General features: G+C 37.0%; 1 protein-coding gene across 3 annotated transcripts in view; it reads left to right on the forward strand.

Moving 5' to 3' along the window:
• The window catches only part of SRP54 (signal recognition particle 54), a 44,327-nt gene that overhangs the window by 5,715 nt on the left and 22,111 nt on the right, over nt 1–16,501 (forward strand). Inside the window, exons 2-6 of one of the 3 annotated variants that reach the window (XM_039256987.1) lie at nt 584–720; nt 5,119–5,229; nt 8,485–8,576; nt 9,539–9,623; nt 15,182–15,286. In XM_039256987.1, the coding sequence (XP_039112918.1) occupies nt 5,152–5,229; nt 8,485–8,576; nt 9,539–9,623; nt 15,182–15,286 (360 nt within the window). In that variant the 5' untranslated portion in view covers nt 584–720; nt 5,119–5,151. Of the gene's footprint in view, nt 1–583; nt 721–2,904; nt 3,016–5,118; nt 5,230–8,484; nt 8,577–9,538; nt 9,624–15,181; nt 15,287–16,501 lie in introns of those variants that run through there. The other 2 variants (XM_039256988.1, XM_039256986.1) reach the window with 2 other exon arrangements.

The raw sequence follows: 16,501 nt of genomic DNA on the forward strand, positions 1-16,501 counted from the left end.
GTTGGTTTGGGCTATTGACTAGTTTATGGAAAGGTATATAATGTAGAAGTGAATTTTCTGAAGATATTTACTACTAATGATATATTTATTTAGTTTTTTAGTCTAATATTGATCCAATAAGTTAGTTACTGACTAGGGCTTAAAACAAGTTGTTTATAGGGATTTTCATTGTAATAGGATTTGAAATCTCTCGTCATTAGGATCTGTTTATAAAAGCTCAGACTAGGCAAGGCTCTGGCAGGAATATTTATAATTGTTTATGTAGAGAAAAGTGGCTGTTTGGACATTGCAGCTTCTGTTGAATAATAGAATTACAGGAACATGTAACTGGCACTAAAGATTCCTGGGGTGGTACCTAGGTAATGGGACAGGAACTTTAGTAGGGTAGTGTTGTTAAGAAAATTTCTAGTTTACCTACACTTCAGATGATACTGCAGGGAGAGCCAGTTGGTATCATTCAAGAAAACAAGGAAATTAATGTACTAGCCCCTTGCAGACAGTTTTATATTTATTGTCTCATTTAACCCTCACAACACCCCTTCAGGGTCACTATCTTGATAATGGTATTATCTCCATTTTGCAGGTGAGGAAAGTGAGGCTCAGAGAGATTAAGTAACTTCCCCAAAGTAACTCAGCCAGTATGTAACAGAGCTGGGATTTGAATCCAAGTCTGTCAGACTCCAAAGCCCATGCTCTTTCCAGTACTTCACACTGCAGCAGGTAAGTAGGAGACTTGGCCTTGTGCTTTTATGAGGGCAACCCAGATTGAGCCTGTTTCCATCACCTCACACTATCCAACTCCTCTTAGATTCTTGTCAGAACACGTGACTCGAACGAAGCTCTGTCCTCAAACATTGGATTGCAGTGGTCCTCATCAGTTCTTTCTGGACATTGCAGTTATTCTGCCTTGGAGAAGAATGTGCATTTTTGCTTTCAAAGTATGATTTCCTCTCTTGTAATACAGCAACAAAATCTGACCCTGGAGTTTGCCAACAGGGATATTCAACCCTATTTTTTAAAGCATCATTCATACTATAGGACCTAAGACTGGGTACCCAAGGGACTGTGGGAAGTCATTTTGCTTTTCTGTTTTTGTAGAGAATGGCTCTTCCATTCCCGAGCCTGCTTATATCATAAAATTGTGAGGGTGGAATGAGATAATAGATGTTAAATTGAATGAAATCCTTACCTTTCCAATAGCCTCATCTAAGCAGAGATTCCTCTTTTGTGATATTCTAGTGCACACTGCTTTACTTCTAAAATCTTTTTAGGTCAACAAGAGAATTTTGAGGGAGTGTTCTTTAATTGTAAATTACTTCAGTTTGAGATATAGAGTTAGCTAGTAACCTTAAAAAAGATGTTTTGCATTTTAGTGTGCATATTATATCAAGATAAAGTTCATCTTTTTTTAATTTTTATATTTTTATTTATTTCTAGGAGAGAGAGAGAGAGACAGCGTGAGCAGGGGAAGGTCAGAGAGAGAGGGAGATACAGATTCTGAAATAGGCTCCAAGCTCTGAGCTGGCAGTCAGCACAGAGCCCAACGCGGGGCTTGAACCCACAAACCGCGAGATCATGACCTAAGTGAAAGTCGGACGCTTAACTGACTAAGCCACCCAGGTGCCCCAAGATGAAGTTCATCTTTAAGAATCTTGTTGGAAATTCCTTTCAAGGGAAATTCTAAGTGGTGGCAAATGAGTATTAATTGTATGAGATCAATTACCTAGGTCATTGACTTTCTTTTGACTTACTGTCCTATCTTCACTGGTTTATTTTAGTGGTCTTAAAGGAGATATTGGAAAGGCCTTTCATGACTTTGGTTCCCTAGTCTTGCTTTATTCCTAAAGTCTTAAATACATTCATTCGTAAAGTTCATTTTTAATATATAATTCTGAGGAACGCAAAAGAGGCAAAAGTCCCTGCCCTCACGCAGCTTATATTTCATTTGGAGGATATAGAGCACAAACAGTGGAAGTAAATCTTATGTCAGTTGGTAGTGGAATGATGAGAAAAATGGAAGGAAGATTGCAATTTAAACAAGTGGTTAGGGAAAGCCTCACTGAGAAACTGTCTGGACAACCATTTGAAGGAGATGGGGGAGGGAGGTATCTTCCCCATGTGGGCCAGAGGAGGAGCATGCCAGCCAGTACAAAGGCCCTGAGGTGGTACTGTGCAGCATCAACAGCAAAGAGGTCGTTGTGGTTAAAACTGAGTGAATGTGTGTGTGTATTTGGGAGTGCCTTACAGTCATTTTGAGGACTTTATCTCCGCGTGAAATTAGAAGGCATTGATGTTTTGAACAGAATTCTAATACTAGAATTTTCAGTAATACATCCTTGGAAATTGCAGAAGAAATACTATATAAATAAAAGGTATTATTAGGTATCATTATTCCTCTACCGAAACGAAGGTTTTTATAATCAGGCACATGTATAAAAAAACGTGCTGGCATCAGGAAAAATGTATTAGAAAACTTCACAGAGGTACCTTGGTAGCTCATTCAGTTGAGCATCTGACTTCAGCTCAGGTTATGGTCTTGCAGTTCATGAGTTCCAGCCCGGCATTGGACTCCATGTTGATCACACAGAACCTGCTTCAGATCCTCTGTCCCCCTTCCCCTCCCTTCTGCCCTGCTTGCTCTCTTTCTCTCTCTCAAAAAATTTTTTTAAGAAGGAAAGAAAACTTAACAATCTTTTTAAAAAAAGATCTGATGAATATGAGAAGATAGGTTTATTTTAGTTAACTAGTATAGCTTTTTAAAATGGAGGATGATGTGTTTATGACATCTCTAAAAAAGCAAATTGTGGTGTCATAATTAGGATTATATCACTTCTGGTAACAGTGGTAAAGGAGATGAACTGAAACATCTGACTCTTTATTTTTTACCTCAAGAATATTTACTTAAGCAATAATACTTTAGTATAAGGAATATGGGATAAGAAAAAGTGCTGGATCTTTTCTGTGAAGTAGTTGGTCTTTCAGGTGAAGTAACCATGTAATTATAAACAAGTTACGGTAAGCACATTGTTTTCAATTCCATCAAGTGTTGTTAGTAATTTTTTTAGGTTCTAAATTACCTACTTTTATCTGAGTGGAAGTGTAGTGTTCAATCTGGAGCTCAACCTGGAATATCTCTTTGCCAGTGCGAAGTCCTTTCCTACTTCTTTTGACTCCCCTCATCTCCACTTTCTCAATGTTGAATGAGCCCGCAATTTTGTCTTCCTATTTCTTTTTAATCTCCTGTATACTTCCTATATAGGATCTAGCCCAGTAATCTTGGTTGACTATATTGGATCGAATTAACTCAGAATAGTTACCAAAATCGTTGTTTTGTTCAACAAATGAACTTTTCTGCCAATACTTCTTATTTATACCAGACAGTTGATATTTCTTAACTTGGTTTAAGACCTCTTTACAAACTGTATTTCCTTTTAATTAGATAGCCAGCTGGTCAGACTAGAATGTATAATTTACTGTCTCCCAAATAATACATACTTGATAATGTATATGTAAGTGTAAGTATATCCCACACTTTTCCATGTCTCCATTTCTGCTTATGCTACATCATCTTCAAATTCCTTTTTGTTGTTCTTTCCACCTATCCATATTCTACCTATATTTCAGGATCAGATTCACAGTCAAACTTCTCTATACAGCTTGTTCTGTCTACTTGAGCCCGTTTTTTTCTTCCTTAGAATTTTTATAGAAATTATCAAGGACCGTTGATCATAAAGTTGCATTACTAGCTTTGAACTAGTACTTAACTGGTATTAGTCAGAGAACTCCACAAAAACAGAACAATAGACTGTGTGTGTATATGCGTGTGTGTGTATATACATACAAAAAGAGATTTATTACAGAGGATTATAAATGGCTCATGTGATCATGGAGGCTGATTAAGTCCCAAGATCCTGCAGTTTGGCAAGCTGGACACCTAGGAGAGCTGAGCCAGTGGTGCAGTTCCAGCCCCAAAAGGCTGGCAGGAAGAGCTGATGTTTCGTTTGAGCCAGGTGTAGGAAAAAGCCGATGGCCCAGTTCAAAGGCAGTCAGGCAAGAGGAATTCTCTTAGTATTATTTATTTTGCCTTTCATTCATGTGCCTTGTTTTACCATCTAGTAGATAAGCACCTTGAAGCCAGGGACCACCTGTCATGCTTGCTTGCTTACCCTTCAGGAGTCCTTGCATAGTACAAGGACTTAAGTGTAATGCGTATATGTGCATACTTTATAAAACCATAACATTTTAGAGCTAGAAAGGGCCTTTGAGGTTATCTTGTTTCAGAGATGGGGAATGAAGAACAGCTTTAAAATAGGAAGATTAGTAATATACCCCTTTCCATGGTTGTTAGAAGAGTAAGATGAGCTAGTGTAATGTGTGTGAAAAGTTAGGTGTCCTATTAATTAAAACCTTTTTTTTTTTTTTTGGCTTAGAGCATGAATCGAAATAGTTTATGAAGTCTTTTAATGTGACAACATTTTAATTAGACAGTATTTTAATTTATTGTCTTTTAATTTAATTTATTGTTTTTTAATTAGACAGTATTTCTGGATGGAGATTTCACCTCTTTCTTTCTCTTATTCATACTCAAATGTATTTCAAAATGTCCATGTACAAATGTATCTCCAGATTTGAGATCATATCATCACTTCCTCAAAGCATATTATCTGATACGTTAAATTTGTTGATTTGTATAGAATATTGCAATTAGGTATACATAGTCAGGTGGTAGGTTTAGCTTTTGGACATGCCTGTATTGAAGTGGCAGGGTGAGGCTATCGAAGTTGAGGTTAGACTATCTACTTTTTTAATGTTTGCTTATTTTTGAGAGGGAGAGAAGGCAAGTGGGGGAGGGATGGAGACAGAGGGAAACAGAGGATCCAAAGTGGGCTCTGCACTGACAAACCGCAAGCCCTATGTGTAGCCTGAACTCAGGTACCATGAGATCATGACCTGAGTCAAAGTCAGTCACTGACTAGGCCACCCAGGCACCCCGACGTTATAGTATCTAAAGACTAAAATACTTTATTTGAACTTAAATACTCTTCTTTAGAAGTCTTCATTTATGGGAAGTGGTATTGATTATTTTAAAATGTTTTTATTTAATTTTTTCTTCCTTAGATTTTCTTGTAATCACATCTAAAAGCCTTCAAGATGGTACTAGCAGACCTTGGAAGAAAAATAACATCAGCATTACGCTCATTGAGCAATGCCACCATTATCAATGAAGAGGTATGTAAAATATGTGAAATACATTTGATAGATAACACATCATTACTAGCATTGGGAATATGAATTATTAGTAATCTCTGTGTTTATGTTTGTTTTGTTGTAGATTTAATAATTGTAGATAAACACTCAAAACTAGAGACACTAGGGGCGCCTGCGTGGCTCAGTCGGTTAAATGTCTGACTTCGACTCAGGTCATGGTCTCATGGTTCGTGGGTTCGGGCCCTGTGTCCAGCTCTGTGTTGACAGCTAGCTCAGAGCCTAGAGCCTGCTTCAGATTCTGTGTCTCCCTCTCTCTCTGACCCTCCCCTGCTCATGCTCTCTCTCTCTCTCTCTCTATCTCAGAAATAAATAAAACATAAAAAAAAAAAAAAAAAACCCGGAGACACTAGGTAGTGTCTTATATTGAGTTGACCATCTTACTGTTTAATTTTCTATAAAGAATTATAAAAAAAGAAAGAACAAAAAACCCCAGACCTTAACTAACATGTAAAAATGACATACATTATATAGTTTAAAAAGTGCTTAGGTCTGGAGATATACTTCGTCACAGAGACCTAAAACTTCATTGTCCTGCTTCTTTCTTCTTGGCTAGGCATGTGTGCATTACACCTTTTTTTCTGTTTGACTTTTATTTAGCATTCTCATAAAAGGCGGGTACTTCTATTTTGTCTACTTTGATTCATTGTCTCTAAAATCCTCAGGTTTTTTTTTAAGAGATTTTGTAAGCTGACCCCTTATATGGTATCTGAACTCTTCTTCCTTCTGGCTTTCTTGTTTTAAGTTTAAAATATTTCTTTCTGGAAGTGTCTGGGTGGCTCAGTTGGTTGAGTGTCCACCTCACGATCATGGTCCCAGGGTCGTGGGATCAAGCCTCATGGTGTCTCCATGCTGAGTGTGTTTGTTGTGCTGAATGTGGAGCCTGCTTAAGATTCTCTCTTTTTCTCTCTCCCACACTCTCGCTCTCTCTTCTTCCCTCTCCTCTTCTGCCCTTCTTTTTCTCTAAAATAAAAAAATATATATTAAAAAAAAATTCTTAAAATATTTCTTTCTGTTATTTTCCCCCCATACTTTGTGTCTTGATTTGTCAATTGAAAAAAGATGAGAGTCCACAAGTATACTTTATGTTTTGTGGTACCAATGGGACAGTATTGAATTTGGTTTTAGAAGACCTTGTTCAGCGACCTTCTTAGTAGCTTGTGATAGAAATCTGGGCAAGTCAACTTCACATTCCTTAATGTATAAAATGAGAAAAAAAGCATTTACGTTACAAGATGATTTTAAGGATCAAATGAAATAATAGATGAAAAGTACTTTCTAACTTGGAACTTGGAAAAAAAATTTTTTTTAATTAAAAAAATTTAATTCCAGTGTAGTTAACAAGCAGTGCTATATTAGTTTCAGTATAGTGTACAACACAGTGATTCATAGTTCCATACGTTACTCAGTGCTCACTGAAAAAAAATTCTAATGCAGAATTTGTTATCAATATTTTAATAAGCTAATGGAATTGAATAATTTTGGGACTCTCTTTGAGTTTAGCTAGTCCAGCCTCTTAGTTAACAGCAACAGAAAGTCAGTTTCACATGTTTATTTATCAGAAGAACCAAGATTAATGTCTTTTTTTCTAATTCCTCATCCAGCACTTTTTCTAATAAATATTATTAAATAATAAATCATAAATCACTATTGTTTAGTCTTTGGAATTCAGACTAAATAAAACAACAGCTTTCCAAACAGTTTTTTCCTATTGTGTAACCCTTATGCTGTTTATGTTTATAGAGGAGAAAAAAAGAAACCAGGGAGAAGAGCTTAGTGGGAAGTAGAGTAACAGCTGCTACTTGAATTAGCAAACTCTGTTCTTAGTACTGTGCTGCTAGGGAATTAACAAGAAGAAATCCCTCTAGTGAAAGATCAGTTCCATTTTTATTAGGCCCTTTTAATGAGAGATAGAGGTGTCTGATAAGCCTCTGTAGGATGTAGGAAGTGAGTTGAAGATGGAAATTCATTCAAGAAGATTTGAGGGACTACTTTTTTTTTTTAAAAGATTTTATTTTTGAGTAATCTCTGCACCCAGCAAACCCACAACCTAAGATTGAGTGTCGCACTGTCCACTAGGTGCCCTAATGCCTACATGTTTGCTGGCACCAGCAAAAATGACAAAATAGACTACAAAATCCCTGGCCTTATGGAGCTTACAGTTTAGTGTGTAAACACTTATTTACATGAGCAACAAAGGCCTCATCTTTTTAGACTTTATGATCTTTTAACTACAGTGCCTTGTAACTCAGCAAATATATGATGATAGTTATTTTTTAAAAATTTTCTTTCAATGTTTATTTATTTTGAGAGACAGAGAGTGTAAACAGCAGGAGAGAGTGAAAGAGAGAATCCCGGGGCGCCTGGGTGGCTTAGTCGGTTAAGCATCCGACTTTGCTTAGGTCATGATCTCGTGGTTCGTGGGTTCGAGCCCTGCGTCGGGCTCTGTGCTGACTGCCAGCTCAGAGCCTGGAGCCTGTTTCAGTCTTTGACTCCCTCTCTCTCTGACCCTCCCCTGCTCACACTCTCTCTCTCTCCTAGAAATAAATAAAACATTAAAAAAAAAAGAAAGAGAGAGAATCCCAAGGAGGCTCTCAGCATAGAGCTCAATGCGGGGCTTGAACTCACAAACCTCATGACCTGAGCCGAAATCAAGTGGAATGCTTAACCGATTGAGCCACCCAGGTGCCCCGATAGTGAGTTATGAATGGAGGATAGTTTTCTTTTCAACTTTGTTCTTCTGCTTTGAGTGGAAATAGTAAGACTGCTGGGTCAGACTTGGTTATTTTTTTTGTTTTATTTTCCTCCATGGTAGTCCAATTAAGCAGATACAGTGAATATTAAGTGCTGGCTATCAACAGAAGGTGTTCAATGGCAGCATCTATTGCATAGTAACTTTCTTTGTCTTAAAGAAAAAATCTTTATTACTGTTACTTTAATATAAGAATAAAATTACGATAATGTTTGGTTGATTAAAACTAAATGCAATGTCTTATTTTGACAACATGATTAGACATTTGATAAGATGATCTTCCTAAGGCTAATTGGAAAACAGTTTTTCCCTCTAATAGTGTAGTATTATTTCATGGCACTAAAATAATATGGGAGTATATGATGACTAATCAGCTATTGTTTTTATAAGATTGAAATGAGACACCAGGAGTGTTAAACTTTTGTTGGGGGGGAGTGTTAAATTTTTATGTATTTATTTATTTGCAGGTATTAAATGCTATGCTAAAAGAAGTATGTACAGCATTATTGGAAGCAGATGTTAATATTAAACTAGTGAAGCAACTAAGAGAAAATGTAAAGTAAGTTAAATTAATCAGGTAAAAAGCAGGCAAAACTAAATTTAGTTTACTGGGATGAGGAGCTAACCAGAAAAATCTGCTGTATCAAGAAATGTTTCTGCTATAAGCATTTGAAAAGAATAGAACTCATATGTTACAAGACTGCATTTATAGTGTGTTTCCATAATGATGTTTCAAAGAATAAACTACATGTGGCTTTCATTTAATTATATGGATTTCTTTCCATTTTACTCCTTTATTTGGATGGATTCAATCATATACAGTATAGTATTTCAATATAAAAGGCTTTTAACAATTCTTCATAGAAAAGTGGTGCCATTTTATCCTCTTCAGGCTTAAGATGACATGAATCAGCCTCCTTCATTATTGGAAAATTGTATTCATTTCTTGTGCTCCTTTTGGATTTTTCTGTCCATATTTGAATGAAGGAGTATAATGTGTGTCATCTCCGTTGTTGTGTTCATTGGGAAAGGCACTGACTGGAGCAGGGTTCATAGAATAATGCAGGCACCTCAATTAACTGCTTGAATCCTCGCCCTTGTCATGTCTGGGCCATCTCTCCTTTTTATATTTTTAGACTGGGTAATAAATGTAGAACTACTGGCACTTACACATTTAGAATTATAGAAACAAATCCTATTTTCTGCTGGGTGTAAAGATATATAAAGTATATATGTAAAAATAAGTAAATAAAATTAATATTTTCTAGTGGTATGAAGACAAATTAATATTTAGACTTTAAAAAAACCTTGAAAAACTAACCAAAGTCTTGCATCTCATATTTCCTGATCAATTTTTTAGGATACAGACTTATGAATCTGTAGTAATTATATGCATGTTAATCAGAGGACTACTAATGTGAAAGATTGAATATTTTCACATTCTTTGGAGCAGAAACTTTTTTTCAGAGCATCTTAATGGGCTTTTCTCTCTCCTACCCACAAATAACCATCATCATGAAGGTCGGCTATTGATCTTGAAGAGATGGCATCTGGTCTTAACAAAAGAAAAATGATTCAGCATGCTGTATTTAAAGAACTTGTGAAGGTAAGAGTGTATCAGGATTGTGCTGTGATTCTCTGTAGACTCCAGTGGGTAAAAATACATTAGCACTGTTAACAAGAATATTATTTCAGAATACTTTTTTATATTTTTATAGAATACTCATCTGTAATAAAGATATTAATGAAAGGATTATTAACTTTTCTAAAGGGGTCTATTTTTATCATTTACTTTTCTGAATACAAAGTTCTGAGTATAGATATGAAAGGCCGTTACTATTCTTGCAAAAATTCTCAAAAGCCGGGTTACAAAGAGTAAAACTTTACTACAGATTGATGGAAGGGCCTCTTGAGTTTATCTTCTTTAATATCAGGTTTTGCCTGTTGATCTTGCTTTTGTATGGAAAGTCACTCTTGACAAGTCTTCTTTTCTGAATTGTTCATTGTTTATAGAATTCTCTTTGAAAAGACCTAATATCCCAACTCTTGCTTACATTATGAGCATTTGGTGAAATTTTATTTTGCAAGTAGTAATATAGCCTATTGCCTTGTATCACCTTAGAACTGATTTTGCTTCTGTAATCATGAAAACTATGGTGAGAATCATAGAGCTTTAAAAAATATGTATGGGTCTTGGGGCACCTGGGTGGCTCAGTCAGTTGAGCGTCTGACTCCTGATTTCAGCTCAGGTCATGGTCTCAACGGTTTGGGAGATTAAGCCCCGTGTTGGGCACCATGCTGTGCATGGAGTCTGCTTAAGATTCTTTCTTTCTTTCTCCTCCCCGCCCCCACTCCCCACATCCACTTCCTCTGCTCCTCTTGTGTGCTCTCTCTCACTCTATCACAAAAAGAAAAAAATAAGGGCACCTGGGTAGCTCAGTTGGTTGAGCATCTGACTTCAGCTTAGGTCATGATCTCATAGTCCATGGGTTCGAGCCCTGTATTGGGCTCTGTGCTGACAGTTCAGATTCTGTGTCTCCCTCTCTCTCTGCCCCTTTGCCGCTCGTGTTCTGTCTCCTTCTCTCAAAAGTAAATACACATTAAAGAAAATTAAAAAAAAAATAGGTATAGGTCCAATGGTGGGGGAAAAAAGGAAGGAACTATAAAAACTTGTTTTAGAACAACAAATGTCTGCTAGTGACCTTGTATTTTTCCGTTTATTATGTGAATAGTTTCATTTACTCTTTTGGTTTTAGCAGAGCTGATCGATAATTTGAAAAAGTCTAGTATCTCAGATGGTTATGTCATTTCATGTAGTCTTATAGACTAATAAATAAAAAAAGAAATTCATACCTAAACGAGGTCAGAGAATTTATCCACTCATGCCTCTCCATTTGTAGTTGAGAAAAGTGAGACAGTTAGTGGTAGGTCTGATCTCCAAACTGTATGTCAGATTCCTCACATTATTTCCAGTTTGCTTTTCATCTAGCACCTGAAATATAAAATTTGCCTCTGTAGGCAAAATTCTGGTGTATTACCTTCTTTATTAGGAAGCTTTTATTGAGTACCTATTTTATTCTAGGCGATGTGCCAAATGCTGCTGATAGCAGAGTTAAATTAGACTGGTCCCTATACTCAGAAGCTTCTGGTCTAGAATAATGATGTACAAAGCAAGGTCAAAACTTTTAATAATAATACTAAGATATTATTCGCCGCTTTTGCCTTTTTTATTGTTTGATATTTGCACTAATAGTGCAACTAATAGCAGAAATTATTGGTTGTATTAAATCTTGACCATTGAGTATGCACATGTCTTTATAAGATTTCATGTGATGAGTTGGGAAATGTACAGAAAGCTCCTTTATTGCATACTGAAATTTGATGATTGTGTTGAGAAAAGCATATGTGTGATTATTTGCTTCCTAAGCTAGCTGCTTTTTTTTTTTTATAAAACCCCATTTTTTTTTTTTTTTTTTTTACAAATATTTTTTTTTTAATTTAGTTTTTTCATAACACTCATTTCTCATCCCCCAAGTCCCCTCCTTCATGCCCATCCCCCCCTCCCCCCCACATCCATCAGTCCTCAGTTTTTGTCAGCATTCAAGAGTCTCTCATGGTTTGCCTCTCTCCCTTTCCCCCACCATTTCCACCCTTCTTCTCCCCCTTGGTCCTCCGTCAAGTTCCTCCTAATCCTCCTATACGTGCAAACATATGGTATTTGTCCTTCTCTGCCTGACTTATTTCGCTCAGCATAACACCCTCAAGGTCCATCCATGTTGCTACACATGGCCAGATTTCATTGTTTCTCATTGCCATGTAGTATTCCATGGTATAGATAAACCACATCTTCTTGATCCATTCGTCTGTTGATGGACACTTAGGCTCTTTCCATGTTTTAGCTATTGTGGAGAGTGCTGCTATGAACATTGGGGTACATGTGCTCCTATGCCTCAGCATTTCTGTATCCCTTGTATAAAACCCCATTTTTATGTGAACAAATGACAGACAGATAATCTGGTGAGTCAGACTTGACTAAGATTTTTAAGTAAAGTGAGCCTATCACTTTAAGGCAGGTAACTAACAATATTTTGGCCAGAGATAAAATTCGAGCTTTCCAGTGAAAACTAGAAACTTGTATCTCTACCATGAGTTTGCAAGGATCCCAGTACATTTCTGATGAGATCAGTATTGATATAATACATTTTTTTGATGTTGTTTAGTGAAATGTGTTAATGGCTGATCTATGATGTTACAATACCATGTACCAGTATAAGATCCATTCGAAGTACAAGATAGAATAATAACAGATTTTAATGTAATAGAGTCTGAAAGTTTATATGGTTTCAGATTCTACATTGCAACTAACCTTTACAAGCTACTGTACTTATGAAGGAGTCCTGAGACTGAAAAGTACTGTTCTAGGATGGAGGAAGAAGAGAAAAATTGATTTATAAAATAATTAGTCATTAAAACATATGTTCCAAATTTAGTTCCGTAGAGAGATGAGTGCTCCTGCTGTGAGATATAGAGAATGGAGGTGAATGTAGGGTAGCATGAGTGAAAGGATGTGGGGGAGGGAAAGTGAATTTATGTTTAAGATAGATTTTTGCCTATTTCAGAAGTTGCCTTAAGGCTGTGCCTGAGAAAGAGATAAAATGTGTTCCTTTTTCCTCCCTTCTCTACTACATGGTTTTCCTTGAAATTCAGGTATAATATGGACCAAGTGATCTTTTTAAAAAAATTTTTTTAATGTTTATTTATTATTGAGAGGCAGAGAGAGACAGAGCATGAGCATAGGAGGGGCAGAGAGGAGGGAGACACAGAATCAGAAGCATGCTTCAGGCTCTGAGCTGTTAGCACAGAGACCGATGTGGGGCTCCAGCCCACAAACCGTGAGATCATGACCTGCACCAAAGTCGGATGCTCAACGGAGTGAGCCACCCAGGCGCCCCTGGACTAAGTGATCTTTATGGTATTGTCTAGCATGGGCTCTGCAAACTTTCTCTTAAGGACTAGATAGTTTAGGTTTTGTGAGCCATGTGATTTCTGTTGCACCTTCCCAAAAGGGAGAGACACACCTGTTGTGTCACAAAAGTAGTAAATGAATGGGCATGTCAGTGTTCCATAAAAACTCTATTTGCACACAGTTTGCCAGTCTTTGGTCTAGGACATTAACTACTCTCATGCCTTTATTATCATGTGGAGATACATGCTTCTGGCTCTAAACAGCTGACTTGAAAATGAACTGTTTTTTTTTTTTTTTTAACATGTTTTTATTTATTTCTGAGAGAGAGAGAGATACAGCGTGAGCAGGGGAGGGGGTCAGAGAGAGAGGAAGATACAGAATCTGAAACAGGCTCCAGGCTCTGAGCTAGCTGTCAGCACAGAGCCTGACACGGGGCTTGAACCCACGAACTGTGCGATCATGACCTGAGCCGAAGTCGGACACTTAACTGACTGAGCCACCCAGGTGCCCCGAGAATGAACTGTTTAAAAAATTTTTTAATAATGTTTATTTATGAGAGAGAAAGAGAGACAGGGAGAGCGTGAAGCAGGGGAGAAGCAGAGAGAGAGGGAGACACAGAATCAGAAGCAGAGCAGGCTTCAGGCTCCTGGCTCCTAGCTGTCAGCACAGAGCCCTATGTGGGGCTCTAACCCACAAACTGAGATCATGACCTGAGCCGAAGTTGGACACTCAACCGACTGAGCCACCCAGTCACTCCTGAACTGTTTTTTTAAATAAATTTTAAAAAGGCCTCATGCTTGTTAGTTTTGGGCTGTCTATATAGGAGCCTTAATTTCCCACTGACTAATGAAATTAGTGATTATTTTTTACTAGACTTTGGAGGCTGTCTATATAGGAGCCTTAATTTCTCACTGACTAATGAAATTAGTGATTATTTTTCACTAGCCTTTAAATGTAATAACTTTATAAAACAGTAGGTATTTGGCCTTGGAGAATTTGACATTTGACTGACCTGGAAAGGCTTTCACATGTAATTTCTCATTTTGCTCATACATAAACATTTGTTAAATTCAACATGAAAATAGGTGTTGTCCTGGTATGGTAGCCACTAGCCACATGTGATGTCGTGCACTTGTAATGTGGTTAGTCTACACTGAGATGTACTACAAGTATGAAATAGACACCAAATTTGAAGGCCTCATATAGGAAAAGAGAATATTAAAATATCTCTTTGATTTTTGAATATAGATGACATGTTGAAAATGATATTTTGGTATATTGGGTTAAATAAAGAATTAAAATTAGTTATTATTTACTTTTACTTTATTTAATGCTACTACTAGAGATCTATTTATTTATTTAAATGTTTTATTATTTATTTGAGGGAGAGGGAAAGAGACAGAGTGCAAGTTGGGGAGGGGCAGAGAAGGAGACACAGAATCTGAAGGAAGCTCCAGGCTCCAGAATCTCCAGCAGCAGAGAGCCCGATTGAGGGCTTGAACTCATGAACCATGAGATCATGATCTAAGCCAAGATCGGACACTTAACTCACTGAGTCACTGAGGCACCCTGGTCCTAGTAGAAATTTAATTCATATGTGGCCTGCACATATATTTTTATATTTCTGTAGTGCTGATGAAGATTGCTCCTTTGGCTCAAACTTGATCTTACTATCATCACACTCCAGCTTGTTCTAAAAAAATGTTTTGAAGGGCACTTGGGCAGCTTAGTAAGTTAAGCATCCAACTTCGGCTCAGGTTGTGATCTCCTGGTTCATGAGTTCGAGCCCTGCATTGGGCTCTGTGCTGACACCTCAGAGCCTGCTTTGGATCCTGTCTCTCCCTCTCTCTCTCTGCCCCTCCCCAGCTTACAGTCTGTCTCTCTCTCTGAAAAATAAACATTTAAAGAATGAATAAATAAAAAATAAAAAAATGTTTTGAGATCCTTTCCCTGAATTGGTTTGGGAGTAGAGGCTTGCTTATGACTTTACAATTCATGACTTTAGGTTCTTAAATTTCACTATATGTGTACGAAGGGAAATAGTCAAGTTTTATGGGAATGGTAGGATTATGTTGCCTTTTATACCAAAGTGCCTTTAAATTAGTTTTACAATTTAGAAGTTGTGGGGAGAGGGGTTTTGAATGTAAGCATGTGTTAACCCAATTTTATTTATTTATTTATTTATTTTTGGTACATAGCTTGTAGACCCTGGAGTTAAAGCATGGACACCCACTAAAGGAAAACAGAATGTGATCATGTTTGTTGGATTGCAAGGGAGTGGTAAAACAACAACCTGTTCAAAGGTAAATTATACTTACTTTTATTTATTTATTCTTTTAATAAAAAAAATTTTTTTAAATGTCTTATATATTTCTGAGAGAGAGAGAGAGACAGCATGAGTAGGGGAGAGTCAGAGAGAGAGGGAGACACAGAATCTGAAACGGGCTCCAGGCTCTGAGCTAGCTGTCAGCACAGAGCCTGATGCGGGGCTCCAACCCATGAACCGTGAAATCATGACCTGAGCTGAAGTTGGACGCTTAGCCAGCTGAGTCACCCAGGCGCCCCAAGTTATACTTACTTTTAAAAAAAGTTATGGAGCAGATATGTTTGTATAAATCAAGTTTTATGTTAAAGCCAGCCTAGAATGACTGCTTTACAATTTTGTATTACTTGACATATCTTAATATTTTTTTATAATAGCTTTTTGTACAATAAGAAGAAAGAATTCCAGAGTCTCCCTTGTGATTGCTTTTTATAAGAATGGTAGACTTCTACATAGCTGTGCTATTTCTTTTACCAAAGACACTGTTCCTATCCTTTAAGGAGGTGAGGATATGATTTTTGGAGAAGAGAACATGGAAAGTTTAACTTATGTCCTATGGTTCAAGGCTCCCTTTTCATAGTGTCCCACCCAACATAATATAGATCTTAATTTTGTATATCCTTCTACTAATTTTTAATTCATTATGCCACCTCTTTCTTCAGAATTAAGTGCCTCAAGTTTGTTACTGGATTTTGTTTCACAAGCCTCAAAGATGTTACAGTCTACAAAAAAAGAAAAAAGTATTATTTCTTAGAGGATTCTGTTATTATTTATGTTAATTTAATAGTTAACATTTTTCATTATGGTCGTGTATTACTTCAGCATATTATATCCCTTGAATGTGACTGTATGGCAGTTAGAATTTAAACTCTTTAGCAAATTTGCTGCGTTCAAAAATGTAATAATAGTGATACACACACACACACACACACACATATACACAATTGAAGTGTTACTCAGCCATATAAAAGAATGAAATCTAGCCATTTGAAAGGACATGGATGGGGGTGCCTGGATGGCTCAGCTGGTTAAACGTCTGACTTTGGTTAAGCATCTGACTTCGGCTCAGGTCATGATCTTAAGGTTCTTAAGTTTGAGCTCCACATCAGGCTCTGTGCTGACAGCTCTGTGCTTTGGATTCTGTGTCTCCCTCCCTCTCTGTCCCTTTTGCTCTCTCTCTCTCTTTCTCTCTTTC

The sequence above is a fragment of the Hyaena hyaena genome, unplaced genomic scaffold, assembly GCF_003009895.1.
Source record: "Hyaena hyaena isolate Hyena2069 unplaced genomic scaffold, ASM300989v1 scaffold_599, whole genome shotgun sequence".
In the NCBI taxonomy this organism is placed as follows: domain Eukaryota; kingdom Metazoa; phylum Chordata; class Mammalia; order Carnivora; family Hyaenidae; genus Hyaena; species Hyaena hyaena.